This window comes from Merops nubicus, unplaced genomic scaffold, assembly GCF_000691845.1.
Source record: "Merops nubicus isolate BGI_N331 unplaced genomic scaffold, ASM69184v1 scaffold6958, whole genome shotgun sequence".
Lineage (NCBI taxonomy): Eukaryota > Metazoa > Chordata > Aves > Coraciiformes > Meropidae > Merops > Merops nubicus.
This window is the reverse complement of record NW_008623567.1, coordinates 50,486-76,376: the sequence shown is the minus strand read 5'-3', so window position 1 is coordinate 76,376 and position 25,891 is coordinate 50,486. Positions and strand designations below refer to the sequence as shown.

General features: G+C 36.2%; 1 protein-coding gene across 1 annotated transcript in view; it reads right to left on the bottom strand.

Moving 5' to 3' along the window:
* Positions 1–25,891, bottom strand: part of INVS (inversin) — an 86,551-nt gene that overhangs the window by 12,241 nt on the left and 48,419 nt on the right. Inside the window, exons 6-12 of the mRNA XM_008945109.1 lie at positions 25,327–25,436; positions 20,788–20,959; positions 16,589–16,744; positions 14,871–15,100; positions 13,158–13,264; positions 9,668–9,880; positions 3,526–3,818 (exon numbers count right to left, since the gene is read on the bottom strand). Coding sequence (XP_008943357.1) covers positions 3,526–3,818; positions 9,668–9,880; positions 13,158–13,264; positions 14,871–15,100; positions 16,589–16,744; positions 20,788–20,959; positions 25,327–25,436 — 1,281 coding nt within the window. The remainder of the gene's footprint in view (positions 1–3,525; positions 3,819–9,667; positions 9,881–13,157; positions 13,265–14,870; positions 15,101–16,588; positions 16,745–20,787; positions 20,960–25,326; positions 25,437–25,891) is intronic.

The window sequence follows — 25,891 nt, the reverse complement described above, 5'->3', positions numbered from 1 at the left end:
CAGGAATGCAGCCCCATGAAGACCCCTGCTGGTTCCAGTGAAGACACTGTAACAGACCTTGCCTGCTTTGAGTTTGTTAAATTTCTGCTGTAGCCACCCTGCATCCTGGCACACAGTGGCAGACAAGATAACCCACTGACCTAGTAAACCCAGCGTGCTTGGCTTTGCTGTACTTTCCTTGACATCCTATGAAATGAAACTCTCAAGTCCTTCCCATTTTTCTCTTGCTGCACAATTTCTTTTCCAAGCCTAGGGTGGGAAAAGAAATCCTGTGTGATAACTGCTTCTAAACACTCTTCTGAGGATGACTCAAAAGCCCACTGGAGTACAAAACTGAAAATCCCCATCTACCATCCACCTTTGCTAGGAAACTAACAGTGGAATGAGAAAATAGACCAGCCAGGATGAAGTGCAACAGAGAGACAAGGTGTTAAAGGGTAGGGATGAGAGGGAAAAGACAAGAAAGATATATTTGATGTCATGGAATCACAGAAAATTACCACAGAAAACCTGGTAAAACCATGCTATGCTTGTCATCACTGTAGCACTTTAACAAGGTACTCCCTTGACAGGATAACAGAATATGGCAGATTAACAAATTATACAGAGGAAGCTCAGGATTATTGTCAATGAGGTCTCTGACAGAGAAGATTTATCACAGTGACAGGTCAGTATGGGCTGAGAGGTTACTCTAACTTATACATGATTGTCATACAGGTAATTAGCCCTCTGTGTGCTGGGACGGGGAAAATAAGTGCAGTATTTTAATCTATTTTAATAGATTATTAATTTATTTATTTTTTATCTGTTTGAATCTACTATTTTAATTGCTCTCTCTCTTCTCTTTCCCCCTCCCCGACCCCAAAAATTTCCAGCACTGTCACAACAATATTTGGATCTCCCAACAAGGTAATTTTTACAGCTGTTAGGAGAAGAAGAACACAGCCTTTTAAAATGGCCTTGTTGTTGTGAAGTCACCAAAACCAGCTACCTAGTTGCTATGTACAACATGTAACATGCATTTACTCTGACACATTGAAATTGTCAGAGCAGAATGTGCAAAACTCCCAAGTCTGAACAACTGGATAACTGAGGAGTGGAAAAAAAAATATCATTTAAGTATTCTAGATCATCTTCTGAGGTTGAAATAAACTATCTTAGATAGGAAGACCAAGCAATAACATGTACAGAGTACAAAAGCGAACTTACTGGAGCTAAAATAATTAAGTCCAACAAGATAACACACATAGGAAAGAGGATTCCTGAGTGGAGTGACGAGAACAGACCCACCAACTAAATCACAGTTTTCATATATTGTTAGCGAATGCAGAAAAATCTATTTGCAATTGCTGAAAATCCTTCTAAGTGCCAGTCTACAGGATCTAAATTTATATTTAATTCCAATTAAACACCCAGTGAAGTCCATTAAAGTTTCAGTCCCAAGGGTATTGATTAAAACACCTAGTGAGAACTGATTGTAGGACTTCATGATTTGACCCTTACTGTGCCAACTTTCCTGGCATCATTCCAATAAGAAAAAAAGAGAATGCTTATGTAAAAATGGCATAAGCATTTTATTTCAAACACAGGCTTGTTGGATTGGGCAAGAGGGGGCTTTTTTTATCATCTCTGAAAGTAAACTGGTCTTGCTCTAGAAGAAGGAGACATATTATCATGTGTTTTTAGTGGAGCCTTGAGTAAAGAGTTTTACTGTCTTCACACTCAACACTCACGATGAAGAAAGATAATAAACAATAGTGAAGAATTTTCTATTTAAAATTCTAGTTTTTGCAGAAATTATATTCTGCTTTTAAAGATACAATGAAAAGCAAAAAACCTCCAGGCAATAGCCCATGTGAATTTTTTTTTTTATCAACATGAAAATATTATTCTGGCATATCTACATCAGAAATCTCCAACTTCAGAGAAGCTGTCAATCAGAAGTCCAAGCTACATGCTGCTGAACTTGAATGTGTTATTGCACACCTAAGTATCAATATTAGAATCCTCTACAGAAAATCTGGCAAATTCAATCCTGATCTCTGTAGTCATTTTGACCCTATAGTCCAAGTTTCCCCATGAACTACTTTCTACCTACCTCCTTCAGGTTGTTCTCTCAGTGTGAAATCATTATATTTCTTCCAAGAAAGAGTGGGAGCCTGACTGATGCAATGCAGTTTCCATTGGCATAACCAATGGAAGATTTTGGCAAAGAATGCATAGAAGAGTCAGTAAAAGAAATAGCTGCTCACTCCTCCTTTATAAATTTCTTCTATAAATTTCTTTGTCCTTCTCTCTTCACTGTTCTAAACCTCCCCACCTCTATCTTTCTCCTTTCCCTTTTTTCCATACTTATCAATTTCTCCTCATTATGTTCATTTGGCAAGGACTGTTTCTGCTTCCTCTTATAGGTTTACTTTGCCATCTGAATATTTTAATTAATATAAAGTTAATACACATACAGATAAAGCTGATGAGAATTTTTATCACCTGTTTATCATTACTTATTTGTCAGTGTATATGTTAAGCTAATATGCATACATCCACTTTTACTATGATAATACAGTCAAGGATTCTGTTTACTATCCCATTTCCATGAAAAGCTAAAGAAATCTAAAAAAAATTGATTCAGCTCTTTGACTCTCTTTTTCTTTGTATTATTATAACATTCTGATGAGCAGAATTTCCGAGGAATTAGCAATAATTTTACATCTGAGAAGGAGTTCTTGCCACTTCCCTTAAATAAATTACTTATCCAATTTTTGCTTCTAATGATAACAAAGAGGCTTTAACATGACCAAATTTTAAAGATTTGAGCCAGGGGCTCCTAGAACTGGCTGAAGTCAGAACTGATTGAAAACTTATTAAAATGTTTATCTTGCAAAAAGTAATATAGGAGTGGTCAAGAATGATAAACTGATGATGCATTTACAGGTGGAATAAAAGTGGAGCAGGGTAAGAAAAGTAACAGAAAGAGCTTTGACACACTGTTTCATAGTACAATATCTAAAAACAGTCTCAATTCTCAAAAAATATCCTAATGCTCTCAACAAGAGGACTTCACAGACAGATCATAGAAGAATGTTGTCATGGAGAATGAAGCTGGCTGAGCAGTTCCCTCTGTATGCTACAGGTGTCACTTTGAACAATTTCACCCTCATTTTAATCTTGTTTAAAAACAAAAGTTACAATTTCTCCACTAACATTCTTCAGGAATCCCACAGATACGCCAAATACTTTTAATATAATTTTCTCCAAACAGCACAAGGAATAGAACTACCACCAACAACCCGTTCTCCTGTGTTTCAGGTATTGTTACAGACCCTGTAGATACTAGTAGTTTTACTACTTGAGCTGACCGAACACATGCAGTAAAAGACTCTGTATCTAACCTCTATCCTGTATGAATCCCTTAAACAATGAAACAACCAGAAATGATAGAAAGAGTCAAACAGGTCCTATACATAACACACCACCAGACATGGACAAAAAGGATAATCAGGACAACTGAGAAAGATTACAAACCTTGCCTGATCTTATGGCCTTCATTTGGAGGCTCTGCTGTCTCCTTTGGTGTACCTTTGCTGTGACAAGCTTTAGGTGAACCTCTGCTGTTTCTCCCTGGTTGAGTTTGTGAAGCACTGAGGGACAGAGGTCTCTTAGTCTGCACATCAGCTGGTTTGTTAGGTGACTGTGAGGTGCTGGTAGTCTTCTCTCGATTTGCAGGATTCTGCTGTGCTCGAAACCTATTTTGTTCCATATTCTGTGTCCCCTTCTGTAGCTTGGCTTCTTTTCTTTTACTTTCCTCTTCACGTTTCCTGTAATTATAGTCAATACCAGAAGAATTCTGAAGACAAAATCTTGGGTGCATGTATTTAACTTGAACACATTCTTCTCTAGAAACCTGAATGGCCACAATAAAATCTTGACTAGAATATCTTTTTTTGATGAGAAAGGGACACCTATTGCATCAAAGTGTCATAGCTTGATCCGCAACAACAACAGACTTGCAGCTACAGCCTAATGAAGGTTGAGTCCTTATCAGCCAACTGCCCATTCAGTTTGCATCAGTTTAAACTGGTTTTAGAACATTCTTTTACGGAAAGCAATGAAATTTAGGGATTTTATAAATGTACAAAAATTAAAACCAGAATTTAGAAGAGGTGTCAGAAGGCAAGGAATATGATACTAATAACTATGTTTTTAATTATTAATGAACAATGCTTTAATATAGGTAGCAATGCAATGCACAGTATCTGAAAAATCAGAAAATTTTAATAAAAGACATCATCTCCTTGAAAATTATGTCATACTTACCTGTGTCGTAATTAATACAGACACTTATAAACCAACTTCAAACTAGCTACCAGTATCAGCTTGTCATTATACAATCTGTTTATGTAAAAAGAAATTATCTACTGATGATAAATATGTTATAGAAATACATAATATTAATCACTCTATTATAATAATATTAATATAATAATTTATCGATATATGATAATTACTTAGACATAATTTTATATTGATATAAAATAATGTATTAGTATATTAATTAATATATTATAACTATCAATATGCTTTATATAAAAATACTGAAAATATGAGATGTGAAATAAAAACTTGCGTGCACATACTGTGCCATTACAATTATGACATTTGGGTTTCAAAAATAAAAGGAGTCCAGCATCTCTTAAATAGCATAGATATGAAAAAGAATTTTGGATGAGGTCAGGAAAGCACATCTGTTGAATCAAGTTTTGCAGCCTATTCTGAAATACAGTGGGATATCATTTCACTTTAGCTTTTAAATTATTATTCCCTACAAAGCAGAACAAACCTAAAAGCACAGAGCAAACACTCCATACCTACCTATCTACCTACCACTGAATTTGTTTTTATACATTAAGCACTGGTTGTAAGATGATGTGACACTTTTCCTGTCGGAATGGACAGGTGGTAAATGTCGTATCATGTAGCTGCCTGATATTTTAACTTGCTTTCAATGCTACAACATAGTTTGCAGGCACATTAGCTGGCAGCAGAGCATATGACAAGCTAGTTATGCAGCATGCCATCCTCAGTTCCTGGGAGTCCTATCAATGCCAGTGTATGTCAGTTCAGTGTGAGCTGCCAGGGAGAAGCCTTAACTTTATCTGTCAGTACTATCTTATCGAGTACACTCTGCAGAGGAAGCTGATTGAACTTTGTACCTGAAAAGCTGCTAATTGATCAAAGAAATACACTCCTGGCAGCCTAAAGTTCAGTATTCCCTCTGGCATGGAAAAAAAAGTGGCTAGTTTCAAACAATATTGGCATTCCACAGCCGGACTAGGCGGGGTTGTCTGCCTCGTGTACAGTATGGATCTCACTGCCATTACTCTGCCAGCTGAGCAGCTAAGTCAGATCTCACTATTCACAGAATAGTCCTGCCCTTCTCTTCATGAGAATCAAGCAGCCTGTTAGCAGTATCCTGCATTCAGGGTGTTAAAAAGGAAGCGTGAGACAAGTCGTGTGACTCCCAATCCAGCTACAGCAGCCTGAGCTCTCTGGATGAGCAGATTACCCAAAATATTAACTTTGGCAACAGACCAGTTGTAAAGTACTGAAATGACACAGGAGCAGAAACTGAGAAGTAATAGGGGATTCTTTTTTAAAAAAAAGGTTTTATGTGCTAACTTTTTCATATTAAACTGAAGAAATAATAAAAGGAAGGGATTTCAAAGCTCGCTATTCAGAGACCATCATCCTGATTGTCACAGCAGATCTTAGTTAACAGAGTTCTGAATATTTACGAACCTCCACTTGTGTTTTGCTTTATTTAGTCAGAAATTCCATTTGTACTACAATTAAGGATAACTTCAAAATTAAAATTTCCAAGTTTTACTGTTGTCAAAGCTGAGAGACCGGGTTTCATGAATAAGTAGAAATAGACAAGTTCCTAAGTTAAGGGCTCTCAGTCACTCTCAAGAGGTTCTGGTGACGCAGCAGGATCCAAATTTGGGCTCTGAAGTTAGACAACTACAGCTTGATAGTGATAACAGAGATGGCAGGACAACATTTTCCACTATAATTGCAACAGAAATTTGTCCTGAATGGTCATAAATTTGTATTTTGTTACAAAATTGAGAGAATGGAAACTAAGCCTTGTGAAATGTGTAAGCATTTGTGAAGACACAGAGAAGCTTTGAATTTTTGATCCTGATAAAATGAACCCAGCCTTTTCTCTTCTGTTAAGAACACTGGGTTTTGTATCTACTCTGTGGAGGATGTTTTAAATTTAGAACGTGTCCATATGCCTGTAGAGGATTCTAAAATCCTTGCAAAAAAAGTTACTTAAAAAAACATAACTGAAAACAGATCCTCAGGTGTAATCCTACTGCTGCTGAAGCCTTACCTAGACCAAGAGGAGTTATAATCCAGCCACCTCCTGCTACTCAATATAGCATGATACTTGTTTTTAAAAACATGGCTCTTTTGACTCATGATGTGTTCAGCTTCTGATCTACTAAAACCTTTTAACAGATAGCCCTTAATAGAAATGATAAGAGGACAGTTAATTTCTGTCCAGTATCCCTATGTTGATTGGTCTTCACAAATCTGTAGAGCAGTCCAATTCATGCTACACTGCCCTACTTTGCCAGCTACTGAGAATGGCACATGAGCAGGTATGAAAAATTCATGCAAGTCTGAGTAACAGCTGCTGTTTCTCCATGGCCATAAAACTTCCTACTCTGTCACAAAAAGAAAATTGAGTTGGTTTGATAGAATTCAGACAGGCCACTACTTCTTGCTTTGTTATGTTCCAGATACATTGAAGTTTGATACTCTTCCTGTGGCAGAGGGGTTGGAACTAGATAATCTTTAAGGTCCCTTCCAACCCAAACCATTCTATGGTTCTATGATTACTCGTTCTGGAAGAAGAAAGTATGGAGTTACTGTAATAAGTCCAGTGAAAGGTCATGGAGAAGCTTAAGGGACTGGAGCATCTTTCATATAACAAGAGGCTGAAAGAGCCGGGACCGTTCAACCAGGACAAGCAAAGGCTCAGGGGAGGATCTCACCTATATCTGTAAATATCTGATGGGAGGGAATGAAGAAGACAGAGACAGACTGTTCTCAGTAGCACCCACTGACAGGACAGCAAGGCAATGTGCAAAGATTTAAACTCACAAAACCTTACCTGAATACAAGAAAACACTTTTTTTTTTTTACTGTGAGCAGGACCAAACACTGGAAGAGGTTGCCCAGGTAGGTTGTGAAGCCTCCATTTGCATAAATTTTCAAAACCTAACTGGACATGGCCCTGGGCAAGCTGCTCTAGCTGACCCTATTTCAGCTTACATTGTTACCTGTGACTTCCCTTGAAATCCTCAACTCCATTTGAGTTTTGGCTTTTTTGACACCATCCATACATTCCCAAGCCATGTTTTTACACTACTTCTTTACAGCCCATCCCTGCTTCCATCTCCTGTGTATTGTCTTTTTGAACCTGAGCTCTCTCGTGGCTTTCCTGCTTACCTTTGGCTCCTGATACATCTCTTTGCTCAATGACATAATAGTGTGCGTGTTGTTTTGGCCTGCATTGATCTTCCTTTTATAAATTACCATTTTTTTTAATACAGGTTTGTTCAACAGGGGAGAATATGTTTGTATAGAAATATTTCACAGGCATTGATCCAGAAAATAATACAGGTATGAGAAGCTGGTTGACTTTTGTTAAGAATTAAAAAAAAAACCAAAACAACAGACTAATCTAAACCATTGAGGTTCAGGAATTATTTATATCAGTGAAAGTCTCTAAAATAACATATTACAAAGCAACTTTTAAATACATACACTGACATAGTTGGAGAGTGTGCGTGTTCAACCTAGGAGTTCACCATCATTCTGGATTCTCACATAATGTCTACTTTTATCTGGAGAGCAGATTTTTAAACATCAGTAAGGACATTAGTTTTTTGTGTGTAGCAACACCCTGGCCAATTTTAGCAGTGGAATGCACAGATGGGTATGCAGAATGATGACAACATAATGTCCCCTCAGGTTTATTACAGATCATAAAATTGCAATTAAATAAAATTTGTTATGTGACAACTTGATTTGCTTGTACAATCCAATTGTATTTTAATTCTGTTTTTATGGTATTTGGTACACAGACTTTGTTTCTATTGTTTTCAAACAAATCAACAACAGCTTAGTAAGTTTCAGAAAGTACATCAGAAATTCACACGGGAAAACAATGATAAAAACACCCCCAAATTTCCATGAGGCAACCCTTTTTAATTTAATCTTCTAGGTGGGGTATCACAGAATCTTCTAAAAATGACTGTCATCACAAAGAATAAAATTACCTCATTTGGTAAAGTAACTTATGACCACCCATCAAGATGCAGAGTTCTTCAAATTAAAAAGAAATATATAAGATATTTGGGATATTTTCAAAGGTAGCTTCTCCAAGCATGTGTTTGACTTTTACTGACTTCAGCAGAGGCGGCAAATAGTATGAGAGCTGTAAGTTACATTAGGATCTAAAGATGTGAGCAAGAGATTAACTATCTGGCATTTCTAGCTTTGGCTCTTACTGGGCATTGACAATGATTAACCAGTTTAGTAGCAGCATTTAAAACCAATGAAAGTCAGACTGGCCAGTTATGCAGAACATCAAACTACTGAATTTGAAACAGAGCAGAGCACAGCTGACTTTGTTTATGATATATGTATGCAACAGAAGTACCTCTAGGTGCAACGACTGTGTCGTGTGTTCAGTCATATGACCTCTCTTTACAGAACTACTGCTACAAAATCATGCAGAAATCTTTTTCATTGCAGAATCAGATCTCTTCAAGAGAAACCAGGTGCTAATTTGTTCTTCTTCATATGATGAATCTTAAGGATAAACACCAAGCAAACAAAGTATTTTGATGACCATTTATATACCTTCAGATTTTAGAATGTCACCACTTTGCTACCATTACCTCATTTAAACAGGGTAGGAACTCAGTTAGAACCTACCTCTCTTACAGATAACTATTTGAGTTGCATATGGTAGTCATCTATAATCTACTGATTTCATTGTAACTCCCTAATTCAAGAGCAGAAAATGTATGTGCAGAGAACCATACTGCCAAGACTGAAGTTGCAGATAAAATCCAGGAGTTCAATTTGGCAGAAAAGCACAGCCTCCTCTGTGAAACAGGAAGTGAAGCCCTATTGAATCAGGCTTTTCCTGTGGTGTTTTTTTTTTTTTTTTAATTTCTTTTTTCCTTCATCTACTTACTAATATCTTTTGAAAGCTGGTAACAAAGACTTGGTAGGTCAATAACTATTGCTATTACCTTAGAGTGATAAATGTTTTTATCATCATACAGAAAATCAGGTAAAGATTCAAGGATACTAACATGCTAGTTTCTTAGATTTTAGATTTTGCTATTTTGCCTTGTGCTTGTATATTATATAAAGCTTGTAATTTAATTTGGGATTATCTAGAAAATAATTTCCATCTATAGGTGTATGGGAAACAATACATTATATGCTTTCTACAGTTTCATTAATTTTACTAAGAGGAACGTAAATGATCATGAGTAACAGATAAAATCATACATTTACATATAAAACTTATGAGAAACGTCTATTTGCTGGAGTAGCTTTGAAGTCTCAGACTTACTTGGCAGCAGCATCCTTTCTCAGCTGTTCATGTTTCATTAAAAGATTCTTCCTCTCTTGAAAAGCCTTTCTAACTTTGTATCCTTTGTAGACAGCCTGAATTTTGAAAGCAGCAATGTCCTGTATGGCAGCTATAGACAGAGCTCCATGTTCTAACATGAACTGAATCACTTCATGGTGTTCACCAAGCAAGGCATAATCAAGTGGAGTATATCTAAAACAAAACAAAACACAAACCACAAAGCAAACTGTCAACAATTATCACTGAACTAGAATTCTAACTGTAATGTGCATTTGTTTCATCCTCATTTCTTAATGAGGCAACTTCTAGTATGAAGACAGATTAAACAGTGTTTTCAGTAGGCTGTTTTACTCATTCTATAACATTATTTTCCTGTGTAACTCATTCTACACACCATGACTATGTTTAAGGCTTATTTTAGTCTTCTGATACAAGGTAGGGTGGAAGTAGATGATATGAAGTGTTGGATCAAAATCCTCCAAAGCTTCATCCACAGAATTAACTGCTTTAGGCAATCAATCTTAGAATGTTGTTATTGAGGTTATCATATACAAATACAATCTACATAAAAAGTTAAAACCATTTCTTCTGTTATTTCCACATGAATTTTAGTTCCAGAGATTTACTGTAAGATCTGGTGTAGCTTCTGTAACAGTGACTGAGGATAGCATAACTGACCAAGCAGCAGGACTACACCTGCATCAAGAGAACTCTTTTTTTAAAGAACTAGGAAGACCTAAGTCTGTTTTCAAATGGACACAGACGCCAAAAATATTAAATGGCTTTGGTTTTTAATGGCATCAAAGATACCTAAGCCCTTTTAAAAATAAGTCCCAAATTTTCCATTGTTAACAGAGGAAGAAAATTTACACACCTCCCTCACCAACACTGAAATATTAGGCAAAGGCATTTAGTGACTGAAAATTATCAGTCACAAGCCATAATCAAGACCATATGACACAAGACTATCAAATAGCAAGTGTCACTGCATGTGATTGGGAAAATTAGGGCTCCTCTTGACGGTAACTTGCTGGGACGCAGTGCTGGTAAGCAAAGAAAAACAGACAGAAAGCACAATTGGACTTGCCATGCAGCAAGGATTTGATGGAAGGATTAACAGTATCTGAACTGAGGTGTCTGCAGGAATAAAGACAATGACATAACATGAAAATTTGTATGTCAAGGTGTGTTGCTGATAGCATTTAAAGAGATACAGATTTTTGATAACCCAAGAATGGGAACTTCAGAAGGGACAACATTTCAGAAAAACAAATTTTTAAAGTATACCTAGTTTTGAGTATTTTAATTAACAGGTAGAGAAGACACTGAAGTACACTTTATAGTACTAGTATGTATGTACTAGAACAATGGCATGTTACAGATTGCAGTCATGAAGATCCATATATTTAAACGTGGATTCTCTAACTCCATTAGAGCTACTTTTGAAAGTAAAAAAATCACTCAAATCAAATCTGAACAGGGGTTTGTACAACTGGACATGACTGATTCAAGGCTGGTTACACCCCCCTCTCATAACCAGCCATTCTTATGTTGTGTCAGTTCAAAACCTGTTATGAATTTTCTTTCCCACTGGCTATCTCTGAAGCAGGTAGCTTTCAAATCAAGCTGGCTTCACACGAAAACATACGAAGACACGGACCACCAGGTGTTGTATGGAATCTAGCATGACGCTGGTCAAGCAGCAGCTAGCCCGGCGTCGTGTCGTGCACCCGAGACAAGCTGGATTACAAAACAAAGTTGCGAAGAACAACAATTTTACTGTCCTCCAGACTAGCACTTGATCACATATCTGCAAGCAAATGGGCAGCCTAAAATCCTAGATGCAATCTCATCTTTTCACAAACCTATTTAGTTTTAATCACTATGTTTATATTTTGAACAGGTATCTCATACTGCACTCTAGGAAAGTGAAGAATGGAAGCCTCTCTCCATACATATATTGGAAAAAGAATTACTATTTGGTGAAATTGTTACTGATTAAAACCCAGTTTAATCCTATTACAGATGAACCATGCCCATGAGGTTTTTCACTCTTACAACATCAAATTTTTCCACTTCCCAAACTTCTGACCTCTTAACAATAAAACAAGGTTTTGTAGATGTTTATTAAGAGGCAATTGTGCATTTTTTATATATCATATATACATTTTTAGAAGAATTATACTTAAAGATTGATTCACCTAGAAATATTTGGGATCTGTTTTGTTCCACACATGGACTAGTGATTAAGGGTTGACATTTGTAATACTGCCAGGTATATTTTGAGTAATCTAGGTTTATATATAAGAACATATATTAACACCAGAAGGGAAACAAAAATAGATACTAACTGAAAAACTACAGTAAAACCACACCTAAGGCCTTCTCTGGACATCTGAGCACCATTAGTACATTTCTGCAAAGTAAGGAAAATAGCAGCGTCCTTTCTGGCAAGATAGTAGCCTTTAATCTTGATTACTCTGAGTAACTGAATTACAACCGTTTATTTAATTTTATCAAAAATTACTAATGAGAGCAGTGACACTACTTAATTAGGAACTTATACTTTCATTTGTATTTCTCAATAAAAAACAGAAGAAAAGGAAGAGAAAGCTGAGTGGTTTAGAGTAGAGAACAAAAGAGAAAAGATGTGGAAGAAAGCAATTAAACTGGTGTGAGTATGGAAGTCTCAAATTAGCACTAAAATATGGGGTTTTAAGGCCTTAAGTTATTTAAAAAGTTGAAATACTCAAATTTATATGGCATACTGATCATAGTTTTATTTATAATTATGAGGAGGTCATCTACTCAAAAAAAAGGCATTACAAATTTCTGCTAATAGTAATTAACTTCGCAGTCAGGTGGCTAATTCCAACTCTACAATCCAAATCACTTTTAAAAAATGATTAATTATATGTCAATTAAAGACAGAAAAGAGATGCAAATGTACTGTCTCTTTATGATTATAGGTGGATTCTTTTAAAATTAGGTCTTTAGAATACAGTTAACCACCAAGGAATTTGTCATCACTATTTTAAAACATTACATTTCTCCTGTTTTTTCTTTTTTTCTTTCACTGTATTCTTGCCAAATAGAAAAGAAAAATTCCATTCAACTCCAAGAGCAGTAGAAATGCCTTTTCATCCGTGGTCTCTACATATCCACTGACAACCCCATGTAAATGAAAAAGACCTTTAATAGTTCAAACAAAACCAAGTAAGAATGAGTAAACACTTGCAAAAATGTCTGTAAGTTCAAGGTTCAAGAGCATAAACAGTTGAAGTTGCAGTGTCTTCCTTAAAGAAGAGACTTTTCACATCAGAAAAGTAGCTTACAACAAAACCCAAGAGTACAGCACTCCTTTTAGATACAAGATCATGATTCTCTGCAAAAACTGAACACTTAACATTGAAACCAATAGGCAGCACTTCTGCTAAATTACAAAATCATGCATTCAGACAAGCAATACCTCTCCTCGCTGTTCTCCATATGATTAGGGAAAGCATCAAAACCAAGCAGCAACTTTATAGCATCAAGGTAGCCATTGTTACAAAGCCAGTGCAAAGCAGTTCTTCCCTGTAAACAATAGAACAGAAATAATGATTAGCCCCAAAGTCTATCATGCCACAATAGAAGTCATAAATCATACTGTAATTCAATGCTTTTCTGGACATGAAGGACCAGCTAATTCTTCTAAATAAGCTTCCCTGTTAAAATAAAAGAATACAGCACTTAAAAAATGAAGTGGTGTGGTATTATTATTATTATTATTATTATTTTTATTAAAGATTACAAAACTAGTGCTTTTTTCACCTAAAGCAGCTGAAAACCAGCATTAGGAGACCAGCTCTAGAGTTGCTTTTGTTGCAGCTATGCCAGCCAGGTCTGAAGCAGCTCTCATCAACCTCTGTAGTTCAGGCTGTTTTCTAGGCTGCTCCAAAACACTGTGACAAGACTGAAAGAATTACCACAGAATTCAAAATCAGATGAAGTTTGAGGAAAACACATCAGCCCTGGCAAACAAAGAAAGACTCCAGCTGTGCTTTCAAAATGAGCTTGATTTCAGTAGTCTGGTTTCTCTCATGTGCAGTAGAAGTCCAACTCTCAAGCTGCACTCTGTAGAGCCAGCTCATATATGGCCACTCTTGGAAAGGGGACCACAGAACCACAATATGAATGCCTCAAGCTCTGTAACATAGATACTGCACCTCACTTCCATGTCATGACTCCTGTCTGCATCTTGCTTTTCTGAACTCCAAATGTAGGGAACACCTAGAAGGCTGGGTACCACAGAAAACCAGGAAGATATTCTGAGTCCTGTGCTAGCAAGCCAGCCCCTGGACCTCAAGGGCTGAAGAGCATGCTGCAGTGTCTCTGTGTGAAATAGGTAGAACTGATGTGTTCACCAGTACTAAAGCTGATGCATACAGAGCTGCTAGTAGGTTGGAAAACCTCCTCAGCATGGTCTGTAGAACTCACAATAAAAACCAGTTTTCCATTACCTGGAATTATCCATGCCCTACCATGAATAGATACAGAAAATGTAATAAATTCAGTAAAAAATCTTCTGACTAATAAAGTTCTACCGACTTCTGAGAAATTCTGTCATATAACAACGAAATCTGTCACATGTTGCACAATTACTCTGGCTCCTAATTTCACCTATTGCTTGTAAAATGGCACAAAAGAATGTCTAAACTAATCAGTGTTCTTTATTTTTTCAGCTGGAGGAGTGATAGGTATATGGATACTTATTTTGATGACTATTTGAAGCAATTCTCGTGCACTATCTTACTTGCTCTATCTCCATGCTGAAGAAACACATTACAGACTATAAAATCATATTCCCATGTGAGCTGTTAATAAAGAATGACAGAAGTTAAGAAATCAGATTATTAATATGACTCCTCATAAGATCACACTTCGATAAGGAAAAGTCAAAAATTATAAGGAAAAATATGAACCTTCAATTCATGTTGCATATTAAAATATTATTTTTCATTCAAGATTTTAGATGTGAAACCATAGGAAAAATCATGTCAGGATGCATTTCCAGTTGTGATAAACAGTAGCAATGATGTTTTTATGTCCCAGAAAAGAGCATTATCTTGAAAAAAAGGAAAATGTTTTGATTTATGGTTACTCTAAAATTCATTAAATAGCCCAGTGAAGAACAACATACCTCTTTATCCTGAATATTTGGATCTGCATTGTTTTCCAGTAACACTACCATGCAGTTAATGTAACCTCCATAAGCAGCACACTGCAGAGGTGTTCTGCCTGCATAGTCCTGCACATTAGGATTGATTTTATTTTCTATCAAGATTTGGCACACATCAGCATTTCCTCCCAGGGCTGCCCAGTGAAGGGGTGAATGGCCGTCTTGGTCAACCAAATCTACTCTTGCTCCTCCTGTAGGAACAAATTAATTTTTTTAATATGAAAAGAAAATACATTGAATGCAAAGCAAAGAAAAGAATCAGATTATGTTCAACTAGCACTTGGTAAACTGACAATTCAGGGAAATATTTCTGAAAGTAACTTCAACTTTTGCTACTCAGATCCTAAAACCTAAATAAAAATTAACTGGGAATGAAATAATTTCAGTGAGGGTCAGGCATCTAACTTTTTTGCAAGCTTATGATTAACCTCTCAGGTACTTCAGAATCTCCAGATTTGTCAAATGCCCTTGAAAAACCTAGTCTTTGTTTCAGGCTATTAATTTTCATTGAAACTTTTCTTTCTTAACAACCAAATAACTTTTGAAAATTATTTTGCTTAAAATCTCTTTTTAAATCTCTAAAGTAGATGAGTATTCACGATGTAAGAATGACTTGAAAAAAGTTTAATTTTTTTAAAATTCAAGCATGCTAGTGTTCTTTTATGCAGATAATTAATTTCTCTATGTGTTCTTGTAAGATGTAAAACTCTGTAGAAAAATGAAACACCACAAATATAAAACTTTGAACTAACCAGCTACAATAACTGTCTATGTCACAAAATATTTCATTAAACATAATGCAGATTCTGACAGCCAAGCTTCTTGCATCTAGAAAGGCTAAATGGCATAGAGGATAGGAAGAAGAGCTCAACAGGTTAAAATACACCCAGCAAAGCACAGATGGACGCCTGCTTTTCAGTAAGAAAGGTTGCTTGATGGAAAAATTGTAAATTGTTAGCCTAGATACTTCAACTGTCCATACATGGCATATCTCAAGTACGGAGACTGCTCCCACCCACTCGGAACATTTCTGTGAAGCTAAAATGACAGAATTTTGCATGTAAGATACCAATGTTATTTCACCATACTTCTTAGACTTAAGTAGACTTTGAGCAATTACTTAAAACTTTGTACATTGTTAAATCTTCCATCTACCTCCAAATAAATATTGCTTATAAAAAACAACTCGATGAAAACAGTAATGACTGAGGACTTTTGATAGGTACCTTCACTAAAAAAAAAATAAAGATTCATTTAAATAGTCAAAAAGTCTTCAAAGAAGCCTAAAAATGCTTTCTTACAAGAGAATAATGCTTAATTTGGTCTTATTTACTGGAGGGGAAAAAAAGAGAGGAGGAAAGAAAAGCAATGGCTTACTGGGGCAAGAGGTGGTTTGAGAAACTAGAATGTACTTGAAAAGCCTCTAGCAGAAAAGAGCTGTGAAAAGAACTATCCAAATTTTGAAAGTTTTATATTTAACACTTCTAGCCATTTTGCACAACACTCTGCTAATCTTACATTTCCTAGTGCTGTTCCACAAAGGCTACTTACAGACAAAACCTGGTTTAGGGAATTCATTTTCTACCCCTTCTCTTGCTCAGGTAAGCTGTTTGTTTCCCAGTCCCACAGAAAGCAGCACCAGAACTCTGAACAGGTTTCTAAAGTAGTGAAGAGCTGACCTTGAATGAGTGTTTGGATCACTTCTTTGTGTCCCATCTCACAGGCTCGGAAAAGTGGGGTATGTTTCATGACATCCAAAGCATCTACCTGTGCATTATGTTCCAATAGCAGTTTCACTGTGCTGACATGACCAGAAAGGGCAGCGGCGTGTAATGCTAGAAGAATAAAGCAGTATGAAGAAATCAGCATGAGCTATGGAGGTTGACAATTAGAACTGTCAAAATAAAAGTTAATTTCAACCATTATGATGGAAAAAAGCTCTTTTCAACCCCAAGAAACTGAAGAATCCTAACGAGCGATCCCTAACCACATTTTCTTGCCATACAAGGAGTAAGCAGAAAAAACACTAGACCTGAAACATGTTTCTAACTTGTACTAATAGGAATTTTAACCTTAACACCACCAAGACTGGCTTATACTGGGGATTTGTGGAAGGTTAGCAGCTTCTGAATAATAGAACATAACATGATCTACTTCTGCCTCTGTTTTGTGGCATTTCTTACATCACCTCAATGAGATGAAACTGCCCATTACCAAAGAAAAAAAAGATTTAGTTTTCTTGCATATTTCCCTGAAAATACCTCTTTTATTTCTTTGAAATAAGCAAAGCTATCTCAATCAAAACTAACTCCGGATAACTACCCAGGTGTTCCTACTTTTTTTTTTCCTCAGAATTACTTGGAGAAAATTTTACACAAAATAACATAGCAAGACCATCATACTTTGCACAGTATCTGCAGCTCCCCATTTTCTTCAGGGAAAAAGTTCAGGGAAAGACCAGATACTGCATTTTGTGTCATACCTACAATTTGCAATGTTCAGTTGTACGAAAACTATGCCAGCTGATTCTGCATTCTCACTTTTCCATATCTTTCTTTGTGTCCTCTTTTATTAGAAGGTATGCAGGCTTCACTGAGTCCAAACCAACAAAGAGAGCTACTTTAGACCTCAGAGGTAAAGGCATGGTGTCCCATAACTGAAGTTGCCATAACCCAACACAGCACCCTGGAGGCACTGTCAGCTGGAGTTGAGGAAAATGTTGAAATGCCAGTCTGACTAGTTCATGGTTCTTTTTGAAGGAATGAACCACACAAAGCAATGAGATTTCAAACAAATGGAGCACACGTGCAATTTAGAATGAAAATACAGACCAGTGTCATTCATAAACGTGCATTGAGTAAAGTGAATATGGGATTTCACAAATATTCAACCTTGGTCAAAAAGCAGTCTGCCCAAGCAAGCAATATGTAGGGCTGTAAACAGTACCTACATGTCTCTACTTGTTTAATGTTAAAAGGGCAGGGTCAGGATCCAGCAGAGGCATTATACAGAAAAGCACACCATGAAGGCCAGCATTAGAAGGAACTGCTTCTTGAACCACAGCCAGAGTATCAAAACAGTCAGGCGTTTTGTGTTTGCCTGCTACTGTTTATCACTGGTACCAGCTTCGCCCAGCTCAAGAAACAGAAACCCAGCATAACCTGTTACACAGGCACAGATTGTTCATGCTGTCCCTGAATCAAATCTAGATGAAGTCTGTTGCCTTAAAATTCTCAAAATTAGTGATAATAACTGGAACTGTGATACAGAGACATGAGGCACTTGCTACAAGAACTAGGGTCACAGTCAGAGACTGTGCTGCCTTAGTAATTGAAATCATGCCTTTAAGATGACACTGTTGGAGCTAATAAGCATAGGGACACCTATTCCACTCCTGAAACGTATCTGTCAGCAGCAAGATCTCCGGTAGCAATGTGAGTGGGTTGCTACCAGCACAAATTTGACAAGAATGAGATCCCTGTCACTTTGTACATTGGATGGGCCTGGTTTTCATGGTCTGACCTCACAGTAAACTCTAGGTTCTGGCTTTTGTACTGCATTTCTTATGAAACCAAAGGCAGTAAAGCACTCCATCAGATGACACATGGGGTGTGTATAACAATACAATAGAAAAAGAGCTGCTGTGTCAGCTTGGCCCGTTCTTCCCCCCTATCACTCATTCTGACGCAGGCATCTTGTTTCGCACTTTGTGCTCAGTATTTTCTTGTAAGCCAAATTTTCTGTGATGGAGTCACGGTGACTGAAGAGATTCTAGGGCCAGCTGGTCACAATAGGCCCTTTGTTCAGCCGACAGACAGAGCCCTCTCCATTGTAGGCAGTGACGGCAGAGCTATAAAGCTGCCCCTGTAATGCTCCTGCAGCGCTGATCTCCGAGAGGAGGGAAATTCCTTTCCCTTGGTGTCATTCTCCTACACAATACCCAGGGTCCCGATGTTCTAGCAAAGCTGAATGGAGAGCTTGCTCTTTTTAAGTAAATGCAAAAGGCTGCGTTAATGCAACATTATAACTGCGCTTCGCTCCGTGGGCACACAAAAGCAGAAAAACGCAACCTTGAACTCTCCTCAGCAACTGTATCCCCGGCACGGTGGCATGTACACTAGTTTCTATTAGTGCATAGTTTCCTGACACAAACCCACTTTTCCCTCACCAAAACTTGGGAGTGATTAAGAACCTTTGGGAAAAAAACCCAGGTTTGAAATCAGAGAGTGATTTACTGGTGGGATTCCTTTTAAGTTTACAGCTGCCTGTAACGAAGCCCATGCTACTGCAAATGCTTGCACAATGGTGAAGTGCAGCTGCCCGACAGCAAGTGAGGCAAAGCTCCCCACTGTAAGACTCTTAGCATGTTCTACAACACAGCAGTTTCAAGCAAATGGAAAATCCATTCATTTCCTTGGATTAAAAGCCCTATAACAAAATTAAGATTAAAAGGTGATTACACATCACTGCTACAGAAGGTTAAAGGCTGAAAGATAATAAACTCCCACCTGAATTTTTCAGGCATGAAATCCACACCAGAGTAATTTCAGAAACACAGTGTGTGACTACTGTCTGTAAAGAAGAAAACCCTTTGAAATCCTTCTTTGAAAGGAGACTTGCACAGTGACTACAACATTACTGCACCTTAGGGTCTGAAAGAAACACTCTAAGGTATTTAAAAGGGAACTGTCATGAAGGAAAAAATATAGGTGAGACTGATAAAAGACGAAACAAGATTAAAATTGTAGAGTACGTAGTTTGCAAAGTCATCAAACATGAAAACTGAGACAAACTCAAAAAATACAAACTATCATAACTTGAAAAGACTGATTTTTTTGTTGTTTTGATTTGTAAGGAAAACAAGAATTTAGATATTTAAATAGAATTTTATGGTATCTGCATTTAGCTTTTTGTGTAAAAACCCATCATACCACCAAAAGCAAAATAAAAAATTACTTTTTAAAAAATATAAAAGTAATATTCATGCACCATATCTTTCAAATCCTGAACTACACAACCCCAACATTGCATTTTTTACCATTTGTGTGTTATTTAAGTATAACCTGAAAAGAGAAAATCTGTTAAACTCATATATTTGTTTCTTGGGTGGGATAGAGCTACGCTGCAATTTCCCTAAGTCTAAGCATGCAGTTTAGGCTAGTTTGTGTGTCTGTGTGGCCAAAAATCACTGTCTCTCTGTCAGAACGGTTATTGCATTTCTGTTGAAAGGAATAAATAGGTACAATATTTCTATCACAAATTCTTATGATTTTTCATTAAAGGAGAGAGATTCATAGTTGCTGTAGGAAATTTTGAACTTCATCACCTGCATGCTTGAATTCTCAAACACTGTGTGCCATATTTATCTTTTGCTTTGTGAAGATAATGGGATGATAACCCTGGAGGATAGCAAGTTTATCTTCTTGCTTGGACAACATAAGTGCAATACCTCTAATCTTTATTACATTATCTTTACAAATAACTATGGTACTTGTGATAATTTAGCCACTTCACTGGTTTGTTTGCTTCATATCGTTTCAAAGTATTTATTCACTGGTAATTTTTTTTTAACAGGCATTTTCAGGGAGAGTTTTTTATGCAATTATATTTCATTTTATTAAGTAGCAGCATAGCAGTAAATTTCTTCTGTGTTTCAAATGAACTGGTCCAATCTGAGCAGAAAAGATTTGTTTCTTTCCCACAGTACAGCAAAGAAGTGAAGTGACTCACACACACAACTAAAGTAATGCAGAAATATTTTCAGGCTTAAGGTACACACCCAGGAAAAAATTACTACAGCTTCTAACAGTGTTTTTTATTTGGTGGAAAGAACACTAACTGGAAATATCCAGTAGTTCTTTACTGTAAAGCATCTTACCTGTGCCAGCATATTTGTCTGTCATATTGATATCAATATCCAATTTTAAAGTCAGTATAGTCCTAATGACATCATCACTGCCTTTGCCAGCTGCCCACATGAAGGACGTCCTTCCCTCAAGATCCGAGTCATCTTTTACAGAAGGATGCTTCAAAAATACTTCAACTGTTTCCTGAAAAGACATACGATTGAAATTAGCATTAAAAGAAATCTGTAACAATCATAAACTACTGTGTCTCATTCAGCCATTTATGAGGAAATCAAAGCTTTGTTTGTCCTTTTTATGTTTACAGAGTAACAGCAACAGGAGCACTGTATTTTCTGCAATGATCTTTTCCTCATCAATGTTCATAGTGCAGCCTTAACTATGAGTTTAACAGTGTCATTTATTTTATGCTTTTTTTCTTCTTAGTATCAACCATCATGTGATCATCATAAGAAAGTAAAAGACACTGCAGTCGCTGTGAGGAAAGCAATGGGAAAAATACTATCAGCTTACCAAAACATTATAACACTATGATGCTAAAATAAAGTTCCTACAAAATATTCTCCTGCACATGCAAATGCCAAATTATTTAGTTTGCCAAATTCTAATAATTTGACTATTCAGAAAAAAAAAAAAAAAAAAGGACTGTGGAGGGCAACATAGACTCATTTCCTAATATTTAATATCAACAGGTGACTAATTGCTCAAATATTATTTAAAAACCCAGAAAATTGTTACACACTTGAGTACAGATTTTTCTGTAACTGTTACACTAAAAAAGTCTCTAAGTCCTAGCAAAAGGAATTATTTTTTAAAATGCTGTATTTGTGTTGAACTCTCAGCAAACAAGTCCACTTGCTTAACCTGCTACTAAATTCTTAATAAGCCACACAGGAAAGGAAGGGAGAGGAAATCGCAACTGCTAGAAAAAGAATTAGGGGAAGATTTTCCCATTTCTATCTAATGCCTTACAAAGGCTGTGTACTTAATATAGCTGGTAAATATCTCTTAAGAGCCACTGAGACGTGAGCCAATAAAAACTAAAAAAAGTAGGGTGCTTTCTTTTTATTAACTTTAATTTCTATATTTTATATTAACACTATATTCTTCTTTCCCCCACTTGTCCTCAAAATAGCTCTATCACTGCTCTGGGAAGGATGAGAATGAGGAATCAAATGTTTATAATCACAAAGGTATTTAAATGCCTACATTCTATTGATTAGTTTGGATTTTTTAAAACTAGTAGTACTTACTATTTCATTCTCCTAAAGAAATCAGCAATTTCTCATTTACCTTATGGTAACATGATCTAAGATTCTAACAGCTTCGTGAACTTGGGTCCACGTCTGAACTATCAGTTTATTGTGAAAGGGTCCAGCCAGCAAGACTGGAGGAATAACGGACTGGAAATAACGAGGAATGGAAACATTAAACCTTCCACACAAACCAGCATGTGTTTATAGCTCTGTGTACTCACGCTGACCACCACTACACCTCAGACACAAACGGCTACTCATTAGGCCAGCAACTCAGCACCCTACCAGTACTCTGCACTGCTGGAAATCCTGAAAAGTGAAAAGCAGGATGAAGGCTGTACCTTTTCAGTACTGAAGCACACAACCTACAAACATAAATAAGTAATTTCACTTTTCCATTAAGTTTTAGCAAAATAACGTTTCTTTCAACCAGTCTTTTATTCTAGAGTTTTCCACGGGAAAAAGAGGAAGAAAATCCTATAGTGCTATTAGACTTATTTTTCAAAAAGAAGCTGTCACAACTTGAAAACTAAAGCAAATTAAGTTAGAAAAGGATGGTTAAGAAATTTGAAAACGGAAGTATCAATCATTTTTATCCTACGTGTATTTTGTCATGAAAAATCACATGTATTTTATGTCTATTAAAATAAGGGGAGAAAAAGTAAAAAACAACAAAGCTGAAAAACAACACTAAAGGAGAGAAGTAAACACGTGTGATATCACATTTCATCCTGTCATATCAAAAAACTCTGAGAAATACTAAATATTATTTTTGAATATTCAAAAATAAGACAGGTATCTACAGTGCATTTACCAGGTCAGTCTATACAAGCATGTGAAAGGGAAGTACATTGTCTTGGATATCTCTGGAAAAATTCATTAAAAAAGATACATTTAGTCCTGCATACTAAATTCTGCATACTAAAATCCATTCTGATAGAGCATTTGCCTTCATACATGAAGTTCAAAAATTTATAATGATGTTTACTTAGCCCTTCTATGGGACTCATAAGCCAACTAGACTTCAGGCAACCTATCGGTTGGTTATATTAGGTAGCTTATTCTAGAACATTTCCTTGTATAATAAGTGGGGCATAAGTTAGCCTTAGACAACAAATTTTTCATATAAATTAAGTGCCAGCTAAATGCCTTCAGACTTTAAAAACCAAAAAAGTCACATTAAAGTAAGTAACCCACAGAAAAACGGAGCAAAGAACGAAATATAACTGAAAGTAACACATATTTATAATAAACACAAAAGAACAAACTTTTTTTACCATTATTAGGGACTAAGGAACAACACATTTTAACTGATAAAACGTATAATGCCTACCCAAACTTGGGCAGACTGAATAGAACAACAACATGGCTCTCGAACCATAAATACATAGATGCTACTCCCAAAATAAACATGGATGTGTCTCCACTCAGTTGTTTGACTATGTATATGGAATGCAGTGATGGGAATTACTCAAGGATTTGAATGTAACTGTGGAAAAAACCAAACAGCAGTGCTCAGAAGCCACAAGACTGGTAAAAAAGAAAGAAGCACCAGATACAGTTCAGGCACTCATCAACTGGGGCTCTGGGACACATCCCCAGCTGAAAGAGGCTTGCAGATCTGAAAGAGACTCCCCTGTTTGATTCTTCACGTACAGTGGGGAACAGTATGGTCACTGTAAGTACACAAGATGACAAACGAATGTCTCATTCCATCACCTACCCTAGTTCTCTATAAAAACCTAAACGATGTCATACTTCATCTGGTTGGTGGGATCAAAAGGCAGGAACATAATGAAGATGTTTCATAAAACTGAATTAACCTCAGACAAAGAAAGCCAATATGAAAAATGTTTTTTTAGGAATCTATTAAAGTAGAAAAGAAAAACAACGACAACAAAAAAGATGAAAGCATGTGGAGAGAATCACCAGATTGTAAATAGAAACATTCATTCTTTCCCATACCTCTGACTCAAGCTAGAAAGAAAGGCTTTTATAGCAAATATTTTAGGCGTGTGAGTCAGACCCAAACTGTAAATGTAATGGACAATAATCAGCATAAATAAAAAATTCTCTAAAAAAGGTGTAAATTAAACACAGAGATATGCTGCAACAAAAGTCTGAATTTAAGTAATATCTGTATGGTCTTACTAGGATTATACAAAAAAAAAAAATCCCCCCAAACTCACAAGGAAACAGAGGGTGACAGTTGTGGTATTAATATACATGGGTCAGTTCCCTCTTTCAGTAGTACTTCTGGATTTGTTAACTTGAATGGTTCTCAAGGGCATTAAAATTGTACTACTTTTATGAAAATTAATATGTGGGTAGGGAAGAAAGACCCAAATTAGTATCCTTGTTCAGAAAATGCTGCAGTATGTGCTACATAACTACATTAATTAGGCACTAAATAGTCCTTTTTGTAAATGAAGATTATGAATAATACAACTGAAGCAGCTTAGATGAGAGCTCTCAGTCTACTATGGATGGCATAATTCAACTGTGAGAGACAGAGCAGCAGGAAAAAAAGGCCTTCCTAAGTTCCAGTCCTTCAGAACTACTTTTAGAATAACATCTATAACCAACAGTGATTAAACTGCTGACACATATATATATTTATATTTTAGCTCTACTTTATCTGATCTTGCTCTGGAAGAAAATTAATTATTCTACCAAAATATAAGAATTAGGTTGTCTGGGAAACCAATTTTCTTTGTTGTCTGAATTAAAAAAAAATTAATAAAATATTAAAAACTTAAAAAAGCTTTTAAAAATATAGTGCTCATGGGGAACTGTGACAAAAGGTGCTCACTCTTTAGCCATGCTTTATGAGACAATAGCTCATTCATAACAGCAAATATTCTTAAGTTAATCACCTTCTGGAAGCAAAGACTGGTTTGGCTGGTACTGTAGCAGCTGTGCATATAAACACACAGGTGATCTTCCTCAAAATACCTCAGAACTCCTTATATTTTGCTATAATAAACCTCAAAAAGTAGAAGCACTGTAAAATAGTAGGTGCCATACTGCTTTCTGTTGAAGTACTTAAATGATTACTGTATGTTCTGATGAAAACACAGATCAAAGGGCCTTTCTTTGTACAGGAATTTAGAGGTTTTAAATCTATTTTTAATACTTTGAAATTAACCACATTTATATCACATAGAGGAAAATTCTGTATTAAGCTTGTGAAGACAACTCTTGTGTTTATATGATTTTAAAAACAACTCAAACACTTTATTACATTATAAATGTGTAAAATATATTTACTTCACATTTAGGTTATATGCTACTTACAGCAAAGTTGCTCTGTGCTGCATAATGTAGGGGTGTTGCACCTTGACTATCGGATGGGATAGTTCCAAACTTATTTCTTTCTAACAAGAGATGGACAATCTGTGCATGACCTAAGAAAAATAATATAGTAAAGCCAGATATGTATCAAATCCTAAAGTTAAACATTCCTCTATAAAAAACAAACAAAGGTAAGAAAATGAATAGACTTCAGTAAATAATAGTATGCTTGTATTTTAGCCATTAGAGTCTAAAAATAAGAGGGGAAGCGTAAAACTTTATATTTGACCTACTAGGCCTGGCATGCACCTTCTTCCCAATAGTATTCCAGCTGCACACTCCACAGTCTCATTTTTGAGGGATATCTGTAAATCAGAATGATCTATGAATGGGAACATGTGGAAAGATTTTGTTTCTTCTATAAGAACTCATTAGAGCATTTCCCTAAACAAAGAAGCCAGCAGTAGCCAGTCAGACAACTCTAATATTAGCATGGCAATGAATGAATTGAATATTTCCAGAAAAAAAAAACTCTGCTAATTTAGCTGAGATGCTGAATTTGAGTAAG